General features: G+C 35.6%; 2 protein-coding genes across 3 annotated transcripts in view; one reads left to right on the plus strand and one right to left on the minus strand.

Moving 5' to 3' along the window:
• The window catches only part of LOC306659099 (uncharacterized protein), a 155,235-nt gene that overhangs the window by 75,607 nt on the left and 58,660 nt on the right, over positions 1-20,968 (minus strand). The gene's annotated exons all lie outside the window — the stretch shown is intronic.
• RTKN2 (rhotekin 2) overlaps positions 1-20,968 on the plus strand; it is an 88,887-nt gene that overhangs the window by 45,194 nt on the left and 22,725 nt on the right. For both annotated transcript variants that reach the window (XM_079136386.1, XM_079136387.1), the window contains 3 exons: positions 918-1,012; positions 9,397-9,503; positions 10,429-10,560. In XM_079136386.1, the coding sequence (XP_078992512.1) occupies positions 918-1,012; positions 9,397-9,503; positions 10,429-10,560 (334 nt within the window). The remainder of the gene's footprint in view (positions 1-917; positions 1,013-9,396; positions 9,504-10,428; positions 10,561-20,968) is intronic.

A 20,968-nucleotide genomic window follows, 5' to 3' on the forward strand; every position in this document is an offset into this window, starting at 1 on the left:
AGGAGGTTTATGAAATGTATCACCTGGCACAGTTAATAAAAATACCCATCAGATATCAGTCTCTTCCTTAAAGTTTATCCACATTTCTTTCTCTTTCTCCTTTAACATACTGTTTCATGTTTTGAGATTTTATGGTTTTAGATAATGAAAAAATAAGAAAAGTCACAAAATAAAATTACATTAGCACAGAAAATAAAGTTATTTTAAAAAATTCTCTTTTTACCACCAGAAAGTGCCAGGATATGAAATTTGTTACCAGAATCTCTAGATGTTTTGGCAAGAATGCTCTTTTAGCTTAAGTAACATAAAGGCAACAACTTTAGTGAAAAAATAGAATTAGTAATAAACTCCTCCATTTTTCCACACTATAGATAGAAATTCCAGATCTTTAAAGTACATCACCAGAAGGAGATCTGTTTTGTAAAAAATAAAGCTAGACATTAGTTAGAGGGGTAGGGACAGATTTTAATCAGGATGTACTGTTGCAATTGGGAGAAAGAATTCAGCAAGAATTGTGCTCCACTTCAATTTGTATAGAGGTGATCTAATTTGTGTAGAGGTGATTAGGCATTATAAAAGGGAGAATGTGGAAACAGGGAGAGTCAGAGTCAGTAATATGCAAAGATTCCAGTTTCTCTGCATCCTAGCCAACGTTCCTTCTTTCTGCATTCCGTTCTTATGTTTACTAATTGCCACCATAATGGGTGTGAAGTGATGTTTTATTGTGGTTTGATTTGCATTCAAAGGACTATTGATGTTGAATATGGCTTTTTGGCCTTTTCCTCTTTGGAGAAATGCCTGTTCCAAGTCCTTTGCCCATTTTTAAATCAGGTTGTTGTTATTTGTTGAATGTCTAAATATATTACATGATAGAGAACATAAAATTACTAAAGATATATCTTCTTTTTCACCATTAGTGGTGCAAAGTATAATTTGCTAGCTCATACTACCCTAACCTTGGAAAGTGCTGACGATAGCTTCAAGACTCACAATCTATCTATTAATGGAAATGGTAAGTACATTATGTATTTTTATTTACTACATATGGAACATCAATATCTATGTGGTGACATTGATTATTTCTAATTTTAATGTTCTGATGTGGATGTTGGCTTAAGTAATATAGGCATGAGTGATTTTCTAGGTTCTTTCGAATCTATATATTCCTTTCCCCAAAGAAGTGTTTATTTTTCTCTGTGCTGAAATTTGTTTGTAAGGCTTAGTAAGAAGAAAAGTTTTTGGTTGTCTGAGTTGAAGTTGATGACTTTATCCCTTTCCTAGCTGAAATTCAAAGACCTCTTCAAAGTTTGAAATCAAGGAAGCAACCATTCTGTTGATAGAAAACAGAATATCAAAGAACGTAGGGCTAAATTAACCTCAGTATAACAGTGGTAATTGCAGTTTTTTCAAAAGAAATATGTAGGAGCTGGGCTGTGGCTCCGTGGCAGAGCTCTTACCTAGCATGTGTGAGGCACAGGTTTGATTCTCAGAACCACATAAAAATAAATAAAAATAAAAGTTCAGCCACAATTAAAAATATGTATTTAAAAAGACTTTAAAAAGAGAAATATGTAGCAATATTAAAAAGGAGGTTAGATGACTAGGAAGGTTTGTAATACTTGGTATAAACTCTACCAGATTATTTTATTGGTGATGAAACTATTGAGCAGTTTTAGTACAGTAATTTGGAAATATGATTTGGATTAAGAATTCTTATTCATTTTCTAAAGAAAAGTATGTAAAATTATGTGGTAAATGTGCTATTTTATACTTTTTATAAATATTGGTGACTTTGTACCAATGGGATTAATGATTTCACAATATTTTTTGAGGTCATAAAATTTTCATTAAAAATAGAGAAAACTTTGTGAAATGTAAATGTACAGTTTAACAAATAATTGTGAGATGAATATCTGCATAATCATCTCCATGTCATAAGTGAATCATAACCAACATTAATTTTCCTCAACCACTCAACTGTTGCAGTTTTTATGGTATTTGTTGCCATGTTTTTCTTTATGGTTTTACCACCTGTTTATCTTTCCCTAAATGATATAATTTTGCCTGGTTTGGAATATATGTGGATGGAATTAAACTTTCCTTGATTTTTGTTCATCATTCAATATGTATGCATTTTATTGCTTAATAGTGTTTCTTTATATGATTATATCACTATTTATCTTTGGTTTTCAGCTTTTGTTTCTTGAGTTTCAGTGAGTTATATTTCATAGATATATATCCATTTAATCTAAATTTATTGTTTATAAGTATTAAATTCTCCATATTATTCTTATATCCATTAAATTTTAGTAGCATTATCTACCCCCAACTCAATTCCTGATATTAGCTTTTTGTACCTTCTCTGTTTTTATTGTTTCTTTTCATTTTCATTCTTGCAATAGGCTTGTCCTTTTTATATTCACTGGTGTGTTCTATATATGTTGATTACTTCTTAGGAATGATTATAGTCTATATTCTACATTACTTCAAAAAGTATGTTAAAATCTCCTGCCATGCTTGTGGATTTTTCTAGTTCTCGTAGCTGTGTCTGTTTTTGCTTTATAAAATTTGAGTCTTCGTTACTTGATGCACACAATTTTTAAATTGTGGAATTTTGTCTTTTCTTTCACCTGAAACTTTTTTACATTATAGACATGCCTCTTTAAAGAGCATTATATTGAACTTTAATTTTTATCCAGTTTGAAAATCTTTTTGTTTTTTGTTTTTACTGGAGCTTATAATCCTTTTTATATAATATCATATAGTTATACTTTCAGATTTAAATCTGCTGTGATAATCTGTTTCTTTTTGTCCTTCCTGTCCCATGGTGGTTTATTTGGATTTTGGTAGGCTTTTATTTTTTTCTTTTTTAGGGATTGGTGACTTATATTATTTCACCTTTTCCCTGTTCTAATGAAAGTTATACACTGTTTTTGTCATCTTTTACAAATTACCCCTAAAACTCTTACTCATCATACTTATTAAAATCTAAAAATAAAACATAGTTCTCCCTTTTCCTCAGACAATGGAAGGACTTTTGAACAGTTAAATTCCATTCCCGTAACCTATATGTTCTTGTATATTATAATTCTCTTTGTTTTAAAATTTCATAAGATAATTTATACATATACTATTTATTTAGATTTACCTACATGTTCCTATGTACTACTTGTATCGTGTGTCTTATATCATGAAAGAAGTGCACCAGAAGGAGAACATCCCAAGATTTTACCAAAGTGCTTTTCCTGTGATATGTACTTCAGGATTATCTTTAAATAAATCATTTTCCTTCTTCTGAAAGCACAATACTTAGAATTTCTTTGAGTAGGTTCTTGTGCTATCAAACTTCTTGATTCTGTATGAAAATGACTTTGTTTAGCTTCATTTTTGAGACTCTTTTTTACAGAATATAGAAGTTTGACAGTCTTAATTTTTTTCTTTTTCAATAGTAAAAATATAACCACTTTATTTTTTATTTCTTTTACTGGTTTTTGAGAATTATTTGTCAGTGTATCACCTCTGTGAAGCTATTGTTTCTTTTATTAATCTCTTTGCCTTTGAAGTTTCACTGTGATATAATTAAAGGGTAAAGTTTATTTTTATTTACACTGCTTCAGTCTGTTATAGCTTCTCTAATTGTTTGCTGATATGTTCCATTAGTTTGGACAAAATCTTATCTATTTAAACATCTCCATTTTCTTGCTTTTCTCCTCCTTCATGCCTTTTAACTTATGTTAGTTTTTCTTTACTGTATCCTCTATTTTTCTTACCTTTTATAAGGTATTTTCATCTTTTTGTCTCTGGATATTTTTATGACCTGTCTTCCATTTCCCTTATGCTTTTTTCAGCTAGGTCTTATCTATATATATGAAATTCATACACCAGCTTGTTCATTTAAGTTATTGTGTCTCTCAACTCTAGTGACTCTATTTGACTTTTCACATCTTTGTGTCACTTTCAATACCTGCATACATCTTTAATATTTTGTTTTTAATTAAAGAATAAGCATAGTTATTTTATAGTTGGTATCTAATAATTTAAATATCTAGAGTCTATGTTTCTTTACTTCTTACTCATGAGGTCTTGATTTCTTGCATATCTGGTTACTTTTGTGTGCTTATCAATGTAATTGAAATTTTATATATACACAAAATTGATGCCTTTGGTGGGCATCTGGAGGAACTCTCATTTCAGGTACACTTTATCCAAAGACTATACCTGAGTTTCTCTGGACCTTCCCCAATCCCCCCTCAGGCAACTGGGATCTGGGCAGCAGGGTTGCTCTGTTTCTACTTCACCTCTACACTATTAATGATCCCTTTAGGGTACCATAAAGGATAAGCATACGCAGCATCTCTAGTTGAACTGCTTACATTGTGCTGGCCTTGGAATTTGCCTTCTCTTTTGCTTCTCACATCTTGTAAGATCATTTCATCATGTTTAGACTTGTTGGGATTAGTAAATGCACTCAAGACTAACACACTTTTTTGTTCACTTGCTGATTCTTCTTTCAGGTTTGTCCTGGTAAATTTTTACAGTCTCGTTACCTCTTCGTTGCTTTTGGAAAAAGTTTTATAATATCTATTATTCAGTATTTTTGTAGTTTTCAGTGGGAGGATTGGTTTAAATAGTGCAGCCTGAGATCATCCAAAACTTGAAGTCTACAACAGTATATGCATTATCAATTATATCAGAAAATCTGATAAAGTTTACTATTATTCTATTGGTATTGGTTCTCTGGAGTTATTATTACCACCATATAGTGAGTACCTATAATGTTTCAGAAACTGTCCTAAACACTTAAAGCTGTTTTTACTCTTGCATTCTGTAAGATATAGTTAATGTGGAAGCCTTATAATAAAGTGATTAATAGTGGGGACTCTGGAACAATCAGTCTTGTATTTATATTCTGGTTCTACCAGTGTCTGGTTCTGTGACCTTCATAAATTCCTTATTTTATTATCATTTATATTTTACAGATGGTAAAATACAGCTTAGAGAAGGTAGGTAATAAGCTAGATCGTGTAGCTAGCAAGCAGTTGCATCAGACTGCAAGCAAGGACAGGCTGTGCTCCTGTACTTTGCTGTCAGGCATAGTTACCATTAAAGTACCCAAGACCAGAATACTATGACGTGTGAAGATAATGGAATTGATGAAAGGCCCCATTCTTTCAATCAAATAAGTTGAAAAGTAATGGAAAGGAATAAAATTCACAAAGGGAGCATCAGTTTTCATAGTAATAACCTAAGTTGTCTTCAGTATAATTCTGAAGTATGTTCTGTATGATTACTAGCTTCTCCTTCAACAAAATATTGATGATCAAGTAAGAATGGAAGTATAGTTTTTTCTTAGAAAAAACACAATTTATGCATAGTAAACTCTGAAAAGACCTGTGCTTTAGACAGTAAAACCCTAAAACTGTTGACATTGAAACATGTAGATTCCACAGAACAAATTTTAAGAAACACCAGACTATTTGCCTAATTATTTTTATGCAATAAGTATTTTCCTGGAAGCATATGTAAATTGAAATTCTGTAAAAGGACTATATTTTTAAAAAGAAGAATGCTTATTATGAAAAAAATTTTTCTATAGAAAAAAGTCATATTCTAACATTTGTTAATGTAAATCTATGTTTTAATATGGTAGGTTTTTCCCAAAATTATGCCAATATTTACCAAATACTATAAAATTAAGAGAATATTTGAAAATTAGAACAATTTTATTGTTCTTGTTTGTTGAAGGACACAACCCAAATGGCATCTTAAGGTTTACATTTATCATAAAGAAATTTTTATATCTTTTATAACTACAGTGTGAAAATTGACTTACATGTACTTGAAATGTTCTCAGGATTCTGTCCAGCCTGTGTTTGGCTTTGTTGTCATCGTTTTTCCACTTTTTTTTTTTTTTTTTTTTAATGTGTGTGTGTGCTGGAGACCAAGCCCAGCATCTCACGTGACTCATGAGAGCTACTGGCTCTCTACCACTGAGCCACAGCCCCAGTCCAGTGGCATCATTTTAAAACTCCTGTTTGTTGCCCATTTGAAGCTTTAGATGAATTAGATAAATTCTTTAAGTAATGAAAAGTCAAATTGCTCTTTCATTTCCTGTTTCATTTCTTCATATCCTTAGACCTCCTTTGCTTAGAAGAGTTAGCTGTTGTGGTTAATGTATTACACAAGGACTAAAAGATAGCATTAAAAAATGGAAAGGGCATGGTTTGACAGTAAGATTACCCTAGCTATGAAATCAGGAAAAGCATCTATTATGTGCCAGACATATAATAGATGTCATGTATGCATTCATTATCTTATTTTCATAACAAACGAGCTACCTAAGGTAAGCAGTATTTTTTAAATAAGAAATGGATGCTTAGATATTTAAGTGGCTAGCCTTAGCTGCCATATTTCTTGTCAGAAGTATGAAGGAGCTGTAACTCTGTACTGTCTTACACAGTGATCCCCAACTGTACAGAAACCCAGGTTAGAATGATAGGTGATTGCAGAGCCTGGGCAGGTAGGCTGTGGAGCAAGGAATTCTATATCCACTGTCCCTCTTTAGGAACTACAGGCAGGAAGGAATTATTTTCCTTTACATGCCATGATGTCTCAACTTACTTACCAGAGAAACACATTATTACATGTGGTATTTTGGCTCCAAATACATTATTGATTGCACTAAGTTTACATTCTGGTCTGAGAATCAAATCATTGTTACTCTGTTTCTTTAGAAAGTGTATTCTAACTTAAAAACAACTGACTTACTGGTTTATGTATTTAGAACACAATCCATTCATAAATCTGAGATTCCCTATATAAAAAATTTTCTGATATACTACTCAGATACATGCCTTTATGGAATTTTTATTGCATTTCCTGCCTGTGTTAAGAAAACCTGACTCTCATTTATTTATTTGTGTCTACATGTTTGAATCATTGTGTGTATTTAGTTTATACATTTTTTTCTCCCAGTTGAAGCCCTGTATTTCTAAAAGATAGCAGCTTTAACATGGTATTAATAAAAAGGATTTGAATAGTCCCAGAAAATTTGTTGTGTGCTCTTCCATGGTAGATTGTTGGGTAGGTAAGTTGTTGAAAACTTTTTGGTTTTACTTTTTACTCTTTGTTTAGGCTCTTCTTTTTCCTTTAACCAAATACAACACCTTTGCTACCCTGCATCTATGAATTAAATAGCTTTATTTTTACCCAAAACAAATTTTTTCAGAGTTACTTAGGCTTTTTATGTAAACAGTAATTATAGCCAATGGCTAGCCACTTTATAGGTGCTACCTGTGAGGGTGCAGTGAAAACTTCAAAAGTCATTTACGCACTAAGAGTCCGGGATAGTCCATTAGCAGTTGAATTTTTATTTGTACCCTGATGCACAGAAAAAACTATTCAGTACTTTCCTTCTGTACATACTACATTGAAGGAATTTCAAGATTTCCCCACCCCTAAAAAATATACGATAGTGAATGCTTACATGATACCCAGTTCCCCTTGAATGTTAATAGGTCAAGCACCATCAAGTCATTACACTGTGTCACCACAAGTACTAACTCAGAAAACCAAAACATTACTGACATCTAATTCATTCAAAGTTTGCTAATTGTTCCAATAATATTCTTTATAGTAAAAAAAAAATCCAGTGCAGAATTACACATTATATTTAATTATCATGCTTCTTTTTAAAAAATATTTTTAGGAGTTGTTGATGAACCTTTATTTATATGTATGTGGTGCCCAGAATCAAACCCAGTGCCTCACATGTGCTAGGCAAGCACTCTACCACTGAGCCATAATCCCAGCCCTTATCAGGCTTCTTTAGTTTCTTTCAGTTTGGACCACTTCCTCAGTCGTTTTGCTGACTTGCATGACTTTGACATTTTTCAGTATTATAGTTGATTATTTTGTAAAAGGTTCCTCAATTTCAGATTGTCTGATGCTTTCTCTGGATTAAGATTCAGAATATATATCTTTGACGATGATGCTGTGTTCTCATTGTATCCTATCAGGTGGCATATAATTTTGATTCATCCCAGTACTAATGTTCGTTTTGATTACTTGGTTAAGGTGGCAACTGTTGTCTTCTGTAAAGTTACTCTTTTGCTTTCTACTTTGAAATTAATATATATTTTATGGTGGGAGTGGGGTACTTTGAAACTATGTAAGTATACATTTCTTATAAGACTTCTACTTTATGGATTTATGTTTTCCTTTTTTACCCCCTTGCATTGATCTCGTTTATTTTAAGGTTCAAATTATCCCAGATTTGGTCAGTGGAAGCCCATATTTAGTATGGTGCGTATCTTTCTGATATCTTTTCTTTGAGCACTTTCTTGCTCTGTGACATACCTAGGTATACCAGCTTGTCATGTATTTCCCCTGCCCTGTCCCTGGAGTCGGTCTATTCTTGATGAACACTTGTTACCCTTCTTCCTGGACATAGGCCTCTGATACACTATGCCAATTCACACCGTGTGTGGATGGCTTCTTCACTGCTCTCAGTCTCTGATTCCTGTGGCCGGGATGCCTGCTGAAAGTGGTCACTGTTACTCTGCTTGAGCTCTGACATTTCACATCAAGCAGTCACTCCTTATGGAGGCCTTCCTCACTCTGCTGAGGCTCTGATTCCCCACACCACACTGTCCCTTATGGCTCTACTACCCACCTCTGGCAGCCCTTCCACAGGGATGCCCTCCTCACTCTCCCTACTCAAGACAGATTCCCCAATGTAGACTGTGCCTGCGTGTGAACATCCTTTCAGCCTATTCAAGTTCTTTTGCCTCACTGTGGCAGCCCTTCTGCTTACCCACATCCTGTCTGGTTCCCATACCAGCTCAAGCACAGCACAGCTCCTTTCCCAATTCCTGCACAGATGATCTTGGGAGCTACACCTAATAGATTATGACATAATTGTTCAGTAAGGGAAGATGGAAGAAAGTTGTTGGCTGAAATAATGTTTCAATTCAGAGAATCTTCTTGATAGTTATTATAATGAGCAATAAGTAGAATTTGACAGACATAAATCAATTTATTAGAATTTTTAATATTAAAAGATTGCTTATAGTTACTGAATAATCTCTATTGTATAATTACTTTTAAGATAAAAAACTATTAAGAGACTAAAAGATCTATGATTATTCCAGGTAGTCACATACTCTAAACTATCAGTTTAATATTATCCTATCTTCTCTACTTTCTCATACTTGATTGTCATTAAATATTGTGCTGGTATATGAGTAGGTAAAAACCTTTATATAAAACTAATTTAAAAATATGTTCATGTAAAATGAAAAAACCTATAAAAAGAAAAATACCAAAATGTGCAATGACCTCAAATAACCATATATTTGTAACTTGAGTTTTTTTTTTCCTTTCTCCTTTGAATAGAGGAGTCTTCATTTTGGCTTCCCTTATATGGCAACATGTGCTGCCGATTAGTTGCCCAGCCAGCTTGTATGGCTGAGGATGCATGTGCAGGATTTCTTAATCAGCAGGTTAGAGGACTTTAAATATCCTACAATTGTAGCCTCAGTTGAAATCCTAATATACAGACAGCTGTTTCATCTACTAATATTGAGAAGTCTTTTTTTAAATGTCTGTTTTCTAAATGTTAAGACATAGACCATGGGAAGTACTAGGGTGAGAAGGATGGCAAGGGCAGGGGCCTAATGCAGTTATGATGGCTATGGAGCTACTTCTCCATGGTCCTCTGCTCCATGACCCTGCAGTAAGTAGCAGGTAATCGGCAACAGAGAGTTCCTTGTGGAAACTGATGGTGGCTATGCAACATCTCTCACAGAAGGGAGCTTCTGGCAAACAGCTTCTGGCACAGTTTAGGCCTTTGGGCTTCCAAAGCTGCCTCTGTGCCACCTACTTCTGATTTATTTATAGACATAGTTATTTATATTCAGTAAATAATTAATTGTGGGCTTCAATGAATCAATAGCTTTTTCTAAAAGATTCCATTAGGGGGAAAGAAAATTTGCATTCTTACCAGGTAGTCAACATTTTCTAATGTTCTGAGAACAGTAAGGGAAAATTATATTTTCAACATTGAGGGTTATTTTTATAATTTTCCTGAGTCATTTGATGAATTGCTGTGAGATTCTAAGCACTAATTTTTAATAGACTAGCTTTTCTAGAACTGCATTGATTTATGATTTTATGTGTGTAAAAGTTATATGGTAATAATTACCCTCATGTTGCTTAATGCTTTTCAGAATTCCAGACTTTTCTTCTCTGATATTAACTTACTCAATTTGGAGCAGTTGAATTTATTGTATAGCAAATTAAAGGATTATTCCATCACATTTTAAAAGTTCTAAAAAATGAATATGTTTGATAATTTAAATATTGTGTTGAATATGTAGTGAAGGAGATAATAATTTAAAGTTGATTATTTCTTGATTTTTTTTTCAGCAAATGGTAGAAGGTCTGATTATTTGGAGAAGGTTGTATGGTGTTTTAAGAGGAGGTAAACTGTATTGTTTTTATAGTCCAGAAGAAATTGAAGCTAAAGTGGAGCCAACCTTGGAAGTGCCCATTCATAAGGTAAAGGAAATGCTATTATGAAAATAAAGCATTTTATGTACTTTATTCTTGTCCACATACTTCATGCAAATTGTTGTCATCTTATAAAAAAAAGGACTGCTAAAAACAGGTTAGTTCATAAAGATAATATTTACTTTGTTCATATTTTCTTTGCTTTATAGAGCTTATCCATTAAAGGAAATGTTGTGTATTTCCTAAGAACAGAGTAAGAGAAACCAATACTGGTAAATAGGTTTTAAGTCAGAGAATATAACTCCACATTAACAAGATATTTACATTTTTCATGAATTTCTTTAACTAAAAGATTATATAAATATAAAATGTTAGCTCATGTTACACTGATGCTCTTTGTAGTTTATATTCAAATGAACCCATTAAAAGATATTCCTAAGTATATTCCTTCTGATTTCTTATGAGATTTATGGGCAGTTCAATCTTCTGTCAGGACAGGGAAGTCTGACAGTCCATTTAGAATACATGAGTGCTTATACACTTAAAAAGTAGTACTTACCACCTAGAGAATCTATTAAACGTATAACTAATTAGAACAAATAAAACATTTTAAAAAAAAACATATATATTACTGGTCTGATGCAAAGAAGACTATTGAAATTTAGTTACAATTTTTTAACCTAAAATTCTGTAGGAAAACTTTCCAAATAAAGCAGACTTAGTTTGTTTTTTCTCACTGTCTTAAATTTAGTTTCATCTATTATCAAGCCTGGTGTCTATTAGACACCAGTTTCCTCCTCCTCTTTTTTATAGTATTCCTACTCTAGAACACTTTAATGATATTTCTAGAGAAAAATACTATATTTTCTTCCTGTGGGCAGCACTTGTTTCTAGTTTTACTTTACTTGCCTTTTGAGTGGTTTAACTGAAGTGAGTGCATGATAAAATACGAACTATCACATCTGTTAAGTATATGTTCTACTTTGAACTTTAAAAAAAAATGTAAAATCGTATGTCCTTTTATGTAATAGTATATTCCTGAAAACATGTGGGCACTGGTCTTCTGATCTATAAGGGCTTGAGTTTAGTTCCATAATCCTTTCCAATAATAAAGTTTTTGTCTCTTTATCCTGCTTTTAGAAATTACACTGCTTTTTTCCTAAAGGAAATCCTTTAGTGAGACTTTTTTTAAAAAACAGAAGTTTTATATGCGTTTTTTTGTTGTTGTTGTTGTTTTGGGTACTAGGAATTAAACCCAGAAGTGCTTTACCACTGAATTACATCCCCAGTTCCTTAAATTTATTTATTTATTTATTTATTTATTTATTTTTTTAAATTTTTTTTTTTTAAATTGTAAACAAATGGGATACATGTTGTTTCTCTGTTTGTACATGGCGTAAAGGCATACCATTTGTGTAATCATAAATTTACATAGAGTAATGTTGTTTGATTCATTCTGTTATTTTTTCCCTTCCCCCCACCCCTCCCACCCCTCTTTACCCTCTATACAGTACTTCCTTCCTCCATACTTGCCCCCCTCCCTAACCCTAACTCTAACCCTAACACTAACCCTTCCCTCCCCCCCATTATGTGTCATCCTCCACTTATTAGCGATATCATTCGTCCTTTGGTTTTTTGAGATTGACTTATCTCACTTAGCATGATATTCTCCAATTTCATCCATTTGCCTGCAAATGCCATAATTTTATCATTCTTTATGGCTGAGTAATATTCCATTATATATATATACCACAGTTTCTTTATCCACTCATCAATTGAAGGGCATCTAGGTTGGTTCCACACTCTGGCTATAGTGAATTGAGCAGCTATGAACATTGATGTAGCTGTATCTCTGTAGTATGCTGATTTTAAGTCCTTTGGGTATAGGCCAAGGAGTGGGATAGCTGGGTCAAATGGAGGGTCCATTCCAAGTTTTCTAAGGAATCTCCACACTGCTTTCCAGAGTGGCTGCACTAATTTGCAGCCCCACCAGAATGTATGAGTGTACCTTTCTCCCCACATCCTCGCCAACACCTGTTGTTGCTCGTGTTCTTGATAATCGCCATTCTAATTGGGGTGAGATGGAATCTTAGGGTAGTTTTGATTTGCATTTCTCTTATTACTAGAGATGTTGAACATTTTTCCATATGTTTGTTGATTGCTTGTAGATCTTCTTCTGTGAAGTGTCTATTCATTTCCTTAGCCCATTTGTCGACTGGATTATTTGAATTCTTGGAGTAGAGTTTTTTGAGTTCTTTATAGATTCTGGAGATTAGTGCTCTATCTGAAGTATGATTGGCAAAGATATTCTCCCACTCTGTAGGCTCTTTCTTCGCATTGCTGATAGTTTCCTTTGCTGAGAGAAAGCTTTTTAGTTTGAATCTATCCCAGTGGTTGATTCTAGCTTTATTTCTTGTGCTATGGGAGTCCTGTTAAGGAAGTCTGATCCTAGACCAACAAGGTGAAGATTTGGACCTACTTTTTCTTCTATAATCTGCAGGGTCTCTGGTCTGATTCCGAGGTCCTTAATCCATTTTGAGTTTAGTTTCGTGCATGGTGAGAGATATGGGTTTAGTTTCATTCTGTTGCATATGGATTTCCAATTCTCCCAGCACCATTTGTTGAAGAGGCTATCTTTTCTCCATTGCATATTTTTGGCCCCTTTGTCTAGTATGAGAAAATTGTATTTATTCGGGTTTGTGTCCGTGTCCTCTATTCTGTACCATTGATCTACCTTTCTGTTTTGGTACCAATACCATGCCGTTTTTGTTACTATTGCTTTGTAGTAGAGTTGAAGATCTGGTATTGCAATACCCCCTGTTTCACTCTTCCTGCTAAGGATTGCTTTAGCTATTCTGGGTTTCTTATTCTTCCAGATGAATTTCATAATTGCTTGCTCTATTTCTGTAAGGTACGTCATTGGGATTTTAATTGGAATTGCATTGAATTTGTATAGCACTTTAGGTAGTATGGCCATTTTGACAATATTAATTCTTCCTATCCAAGAACATGGAAGATCTTTCCATCTTCTAAGGTGTTCTTTAATTTCTTTCTTTAGTCTTGTATAGTTCTCATTGTAGAGGTCTTTCACCTCTTTTGTGAGATTGATTCCCAAGTATTTTATTTTTTTCGAGGCTATTGTGAATGGGGTAGTTTTCCTAATTTCTCTTTCTGAAGATTCATCACTTATGTATAAAAATGCGTTTGATATGGGCATTGATCTTGTAACCTGCTACTTTACTGAAATCACTTATGAATTCTAAGAGTTTTCTGGTGGAATTTCCAGGTTCCTCTAAATATATAATCATGTCATCAGCGAACAGGGATAGTTTGAGTTCTTCTTTTCCAATTCGTATCCCTTTAATTTCTTTGGTTTGTCTAATTGCTCTGGCCAGAGTCTCAAGAACGATGTTGAATAGAAGTGGTGAAAGAGGGCATCCCTACCTTGTTCCAGTTTTTAGGGGGAATGCTTTCAGTTTTTCACCATTAGAATGATATTAGCCATGGGCTTAGCATAAATGGCCTTTACAATGTTAAGGAATGTTCCCACTATCCCTATTTTTTCTAGTGTTTTGAGCATGAAGGGGTGCTGTATTTTATCAAATGCTTTTTCTGCATCTATTGAAATAATCATGTGATTCTTGACTTTAAGTCTATTAATATGGTGAATTACGTTTATTGATTTCCTGATGTTGAACCAACCTTGCATCCCTGGGATGAAACCCACTTGATCATGGTGCACTATCTTTTTAATATGTTTTTGTATGCGATTTGCTAAAATTTTGTTGAGAATTTTTGCGTCGATGTTCATTAAGGATATTGGTCTGAAATTTTCTTTCCTTGATGAGTCTCTGTCTGGTTTAGGTATCAGTGTGATATTGGCTTCATAGAATGAGTTTGGGAGGGTTCCCTCCTCTTCTATTTTATGGAATACTTTGAGAAGTATTGGAATGAGCTCTTCCTTAAAGGTTTTGTAGAACTCGGCTGAGAACCCATCTGGTCCCGGACTTTTCTTTGTTGGTAGGCTTTTGATGACTTCTTCTATTTCAGTACTTGAAATTGGTCTATTTAAATTGTTTATGTCCTCCTCGTTCAGTTTAGGCAATTCATATGTCTCTAGAAACCTGTTGATGTCTTTGAGATTTTCTATTTTGTTGGAGTATAGATTTTCAAAATAGCTTCTAATTATGTTTTGTATTTCAATCCTGTCTGTTGTGATATTTCCTTGTTCATTCCAAATTTTAGTGATTTGGGTTTTCTCTCGTCTTCTCTTTGTTAGTGTGGCTAAAGGTTTATCAATTTTGTTTATTTTTTCGAGGAACCAACTATTTATTTTGTCAATTTTTTGTATTTTTTCTTTTGTTTCAATTTCATTGATTTCAGCTCTGAGTTTAACTATTTCCTGTCTTCTACTACTTTTGGTGCTGTTCTGTTCTTCTTTTTCTAGGGCTTTTAGCTGTAGTGTTAGGTCGTTTATTTGTTGAGTTTTACTTCTTTTATTAAATGCGCTCCATGAAATAAATTTCCCTCTAAGTACTGCTTTCATAGTGTCCCAGAGATTTTGATATGATGTTTCTTTGTTCTCATTTACCTCTAAGAATTTTTTAATTTCCTTCCTAATATCTTCTGTTATCCATTCATCATATAATAGCATATTGTTTAATCTCCAGATGTTGGAATAGTTTCTGTGTTTTACTCTTTCATTTATTTCTAACTTCAATCCATTATGATCTGATAGAATACATGCTAGTGTCTCTATCTTCTTGTATTTGCTAACATTAGCTTTGTGGCATAATATATGGTCTATTTTAGAGAAGGATCCATGTGCTGCTGAGAAGAAAGTGTATTCGCTCTTGGTTGGATGGTATATTCTATAAATGTCCGTTAAGTCTAAATTATTGATTGTGTTATTGAGATCTATGGTTTCTTTGTTCAATTTTTGTCTGGAAGATCTGTCTAGTGGTGAGAGAGGCGTGTTAAAATCACCTAGTATTATTGTGTTATGGTCTATTTGGTTTCTGAAATTGAGAAGGATTTGTTTGACATACATGGATGAGCCACTGTTTGGGGCATAGATGTTTATGATTGTTATATTTTGCTGATTTATGCTTCCCTTAAGCAATATGAAATGACCTTCTTTATCCCTTCTGACTAACTTTGGCTTGAAGTCCACATAATCGGAAATGAGGATGGATACTCCAGCTTTTTTGCTGAGTCCATGTGCATGGTATGTTTTTTCCCATCCTTTCACCTTTAGTCTATGGGTATCTTTTTCTATGAGGTGAGTCTCTTGCAGGCAACATATTGTTGGATCTTTCTTTTTAATCCAATCTGCCAGTCTTATGTCTTTTGATTGACGAGTTCAGGCCATTAACATTCAGGGTTATTATTGTGATATGATTTGTATTCCCGGTCATTTGGTTCATTTTTTATTTATTTGTTTGACACAACTTGTTTCCTCCTTTATTTGACAATTCCTTTAGGATAATTCCTCCCTTTGCTGATTTGCTTCTTTGTTTTTCATCTCTTCCTCATGGAATATTTTGCTAAGAATGTTCTGTAATGCTGGCTTTCTTTTTGTAAATTCTTTTAGCTTTTGTTTATCATGGAAGGATTTTATTTCATCGTCAAATTTGAAGGTAAGTTTTGCTGGGTATAAGATTCTTGGTTGGCATCCATTTTCTTTCAGGGCTTGAAAAATGTTGTTCCAGGCCCTTCTAGCTTTTAGGGTCTGGATTGAAAAATCTGCTGACATTCTTATTGGTTTCCCCCTGAATGTAATTTGGTTCTTTTCTCTCACAGCCTTTAAAATTCTGTCTTTATTTTGTCTGTTAGGTATTTTCATTATAATGTGCCTTGGTGTGGGTCTGTTGTAATTTTGTGTATTTGGAGTCCTATAAGCCTCTTGAACTTGATTTTCCATTTCATTCTTCAGATTTGGGAAATTTTCTGATATTATTTCATTGAATAAATTGTTCATTCCTTTGGCTTGTTTCTCTAGGCCTTCCTCAATCCCAATAATTCTTAAATTTGGCCTTTTCATGATATCCCATAGTTCTTGTAGATTCTGTTCATGATTTCTTACCATCTTCTCTGTTTGTTCAACTTTGTTTTCAAGGTTAAATATTTTGTCTTCAATGTCTGAGGTTCTGTCTTCCAGGTGTTCTATCCTATTGGATATGCTTTCTATGGAGTTCTTAATTTGGTTTATTGTTTCCTTCATGTCAAGGATTTCTGTTTGGTTTTTTTTCAATATCTCTAACTCTTTATTGAAATGATCTTTTGCTTCCAGTATTTGCTCTTTTAACTGTCGATTGGTGCGATCATTCAATGCTTGCATTTGCTCTTTCATCTCATCATTCAGTGCATGCATCTGCTCTTTCATCTCATCCTTTGCTTCTCTGATCATTTTAATTATGTCCATTCTGAACTCCTTTTCTGTCATTTCTTCTGCCATGCTGTCATTGGGTTTTATTGATGTAACATCTAGATTTGTTTGCAGCATTTTCTTTCCTTGTTTTCTCATATTGTTCAGGTTTCAGTGGATCGCTGAGATATTGCAGATCTCCTCTATTGACTTACAATGTCCCTGAAGATTTCTCTATATATCCCCCCTTAGTCTTCAGTAGGCTGAAGTCTTGGAGGAAGTTGATAATGCGGTGCTCCACAAGGAAGCTGCCTCTCTAGGAGTGGTGGTCTTCAGGTGGGGTATAATCCCTGCTAGTGGGCAGAGGTGCCTCCACTTGTTGACCAATGGTCATCCAAAGGGGACCTAGGCTGCGGGCTGAGGCAAGGCCTGTTTGGGCCTGAGTCTCTGGTTTTACTGTCCTTGTGGGGAAACCTCCCCCAGCAGGGAAGACTCACCCGATGGGGAGGTCTCACTGGTCAGTTCCCTCCTAGAGGTTCCCCTCAATTTACAGCTACCACCTGGGCTGGGCTGCCTTCCTCTGCAAGGTTCCCAGGGGCCCGGCCCTACCTCCTGGGCCTGGGAGCCTCACCCTTCGCAGATGAATCTCCTTAGGCTGCCCCTCCTCAGAGAATCTGCCCGCATGCCTGGAACCTTTGCTCTGCCCTAAGCCTGTCTCTGTGCGGCTCTTCCACCAAGAAGCCTCCTAGATCCTGGGACCCTGCTCTGCACCTAATCGCCTGGCTATGCGGCCCCTCCTCTGAGCAGCCACCTGGGGCCCTGTACAATCGCTCTGAGTCCCAGAGACCCGCCACACTCCTCTTCCTCCAGACAGCCGCCCAGTATTCCGGTGCGGTCACTAGGAGTCCAAGAAACTCACTGCGTGCCTCCACCTCCCACCAACCAGCCGTAGCCCTGGGCAATCAATCACTCCGAGTCGAAGTGACCCTCCCCGTTCCTCCTCCTTCTCCAGATAACCCCCCGGGTGTTCAGGGGCGATCGCTCTGAGTGGCTCTGAATCCACGTGACCCGCTGCACAGGTCCTCTGGGCAACTGCCCAGAGCTCTGGTGCGGCCACTCAAGACCAAGCGACCCACCACGCTTCTCCTCCAGGCAGCCCCCCTGTGTTCAGGAGTGGTCGCTTTAAGTCCAAACAACTCACCACTCGCCTTCTCCTCTGAGCAGCCGCCTGGAGCGCTAATGCAATCACTGTGAGTCCAAACGACCTGCCGCGCTCCTCCTCCTCCTCCTCCTCCTACTCCTTTTGGCAGGCCCCGGTGTTCAGAAGTGGTCTGAGTCCAAACAGCTCGCCACGCAGCCCCTCCTCTGGCAACCGCCTGCAGCCCTGGTGTAGTCACTCTGAATCCAAGCGGCCGCGCTCCTCCTCCTCCTCCTCGTCCTCAGGGCAGGCCCCGGTGTTCAGAAGCGGTCGCTTAGAGTCCAAACAGCTCGCCGCGCAGCTTGTCCTCTGGCAACCGCCTGTAGCTCTGGTGCAGTCACTCCGAATCCAAGTGGCCACGCTCCTCCTCCTCCTCCTCAGGGCAGGCCCCGGTGTTCTGAGTCCACACAGCTCTCCTCGCCACTCCTCCCCTGGGCAGCTGCCGGAGCCCCAGTGGTTGCTCCGAGTCCCAGCGCTGTGCCAAGCGGCCTCCTCTATGGCGCTGCCAGCCGTCCGAGTTCACTGCTCCACCGGGGGGAGGGGCGTCTCCTCGGCAGCTCTACTTCACAAAGTTTCCCGTGTTCCGGGACCACCGTCCCATCCGGGACGCCTTCCCAATGGGTGAGAGTCACCCGGCTGCTTTGAGTTGGTCCCAAGTATCCCAACATCTCCTCCTCTGAATCCCGAGTCCTGGAGCAACACGAAATGCAGCCACCCTCTAGGCTGCCATCTTGAAACCTATTTTTTTAAATTTTGAGACAGGTTTTCACTTCTCACTCAGTTGCTAAGGGCCTCCCTAAGTTACTGAGGCTGACCTTGAATTTGTAATCCTCCTGCCTCAATCTCCCATGTCACTGAGATTACAAGCATGCACCACCAAGCCTAGCTAATGAGACTTTTTATAATATTGTAGGGACCACCTAATTTAACTTTTGTTTATTAGAAGTATTCGTGTTATTCCTAAATAGTATAAATAAGTAATTCTGCAATATTATTAAAGTGAATTTATTTAGAAATATTAGGTTTATAAAATGTGGTTTTCATAATGGAAAATTAATATCGTTTTTATTATTTGCCACCTTTTATTTTATATACAAATAGTGAATACCTACATATTCTTCACCCACATTCTTCAGCAGTTGTTAACATTTTGTTACATGCTTTCTTTCTAGTTAAAATTTTTTTCCTGAATCATTTGAAAATCAGTGCAAACAGCATAACATTTCTTCCCTGAATGTTTTGGCATGTTTCTCCTAAAATCAAGGACATTTTTCTTCAGAACCATAATATTATCACATTGAAGACATTTATTGTTGATAAAATATTATCTAATATGCAGAACAAATTGCCCCAATTGTATTATATTCTTTATAATTTTTTTTTATGTTTGAACTAGGACCTCTGATCACTAAGTCCTTTGTTTCCTTTTATCTAAAGTGTGCTCTTCACACTTTCTTTTGATCTTTCATGACATTGCCATTTTTTTAAAAGTTCAGGCCAATTTTTCTCTTGTAATGTATGTGACTAATTGTTTCACCAGATTTAGGTTAAATATTTTTGACAAATGTTCTACCATATGTGATTATGTCAAACTTGATTTGTACTAGATAAGTAGGTAGTACAAATGCAATCTTATCATTTTCCTTCTTACATGTTTTATCATAGAGTATAAATAGTCATAAACCAAATTAAAATTTAATCTAAACAAATATTTTTTCATATTTTTATTGATACATTATAATTACACATAATAGTGGGAGTCATTGTTACATATTTGTACATGCACGTGATATAACAATATAATTTGGTCAATATAATTTCCCAGTATTTCCCCTCCTGTCCTCCCTCCCCTGTTCTCTTTCCTCTATTCCAGTGGTCCTTCTCTGCTTTTCATGAGACCCCCGCCTCCCCACCTTTCTTTTCCTTTATCCTCTTTAGTTTCCACATATAAGAGAAAACATACGATCTTTGATCTTCTGTGTTTGGCTTATTCTGTCCTCTTTTCTGCAGATGACAGTTTCATTCTTATGACTGAATAAAATTCCATTGTGTATATGTACCACATATTCTTTATCCATTCATTTATTGAAGGACCTAGGCTGGTTCCGTAGTTTGGCTATTGTGAATTAGGCTGCTATAAACATGGGTGTGCATGCATTTCTGTAATATACTGACTTTAGTTTTTTAGGGTAAATCTTGAGGAGTTACTAGCTGAGTCATATGGTAGTTCCCTTCCTAGTCTTTTGAGGAACCTCCATACTTACTTCCATAGTGGTTGTACTAGTTTACAGTCCCGCTAACAGTGTAAAAGTGTTCTTTTTCCCTTTACCCTCTTCAGCATTTATTGTTTATGTTCTTGATGGCTGCCATTCTAACGAGTGAGATGAAATCTCAGTGTAGTTTTCATTTGCATTTCCCTAATTGCTAAAGATGTTGAACATTTTTTTCATATATTTGTTAGTCATTTCTATTTTTTCTTTTGAAAGTTGTCTATTTAGTTTATTAGCCCATTTATCAAATTGGTTATTTGTTTTTCCAGTGTTAAGTTTTTTGAGTTCTTTAATATTCCAGATATTAATTCTCTGTCAGAAGAGTAGCCAGGAAAGACTTTCTCCCAGTCTGTAGGTTCTTTCTTCACATTCTTAATTAAGCAAATAGTGTTTTTAAAGTTATTTACTTTATTTGAAGAAAATCTTCAGGGTATATAATTTGCCTTATCTCAGCCCTTTAAGGTAGACAAAGCAGGTATGTTATTTCTGTTTCACAAGTGAAGAAACAGACGTGGAAATCAGATAGAACTTGCCAAACTAGTAAGGAAAATTAGATGACTCACTCTTTTCCTAATGGGTAGGGGAAAATAAGATAAAAATTCATTGTCTATTTTCTTAGTT

Source organism: Sciurus vulgaris (assembly GCF_902686455.1).
Source record: "Sciurus vulgaris genome assembly, chromosome: 4".
In the NCBI taxonomy this organism is placed as follows: domain Eukaryota; kingdom Metazoa; phylum Chordata; class Mammalia; order Rodentia; family Sciuridae; genus Sciurus; species Sciurus vulgaris.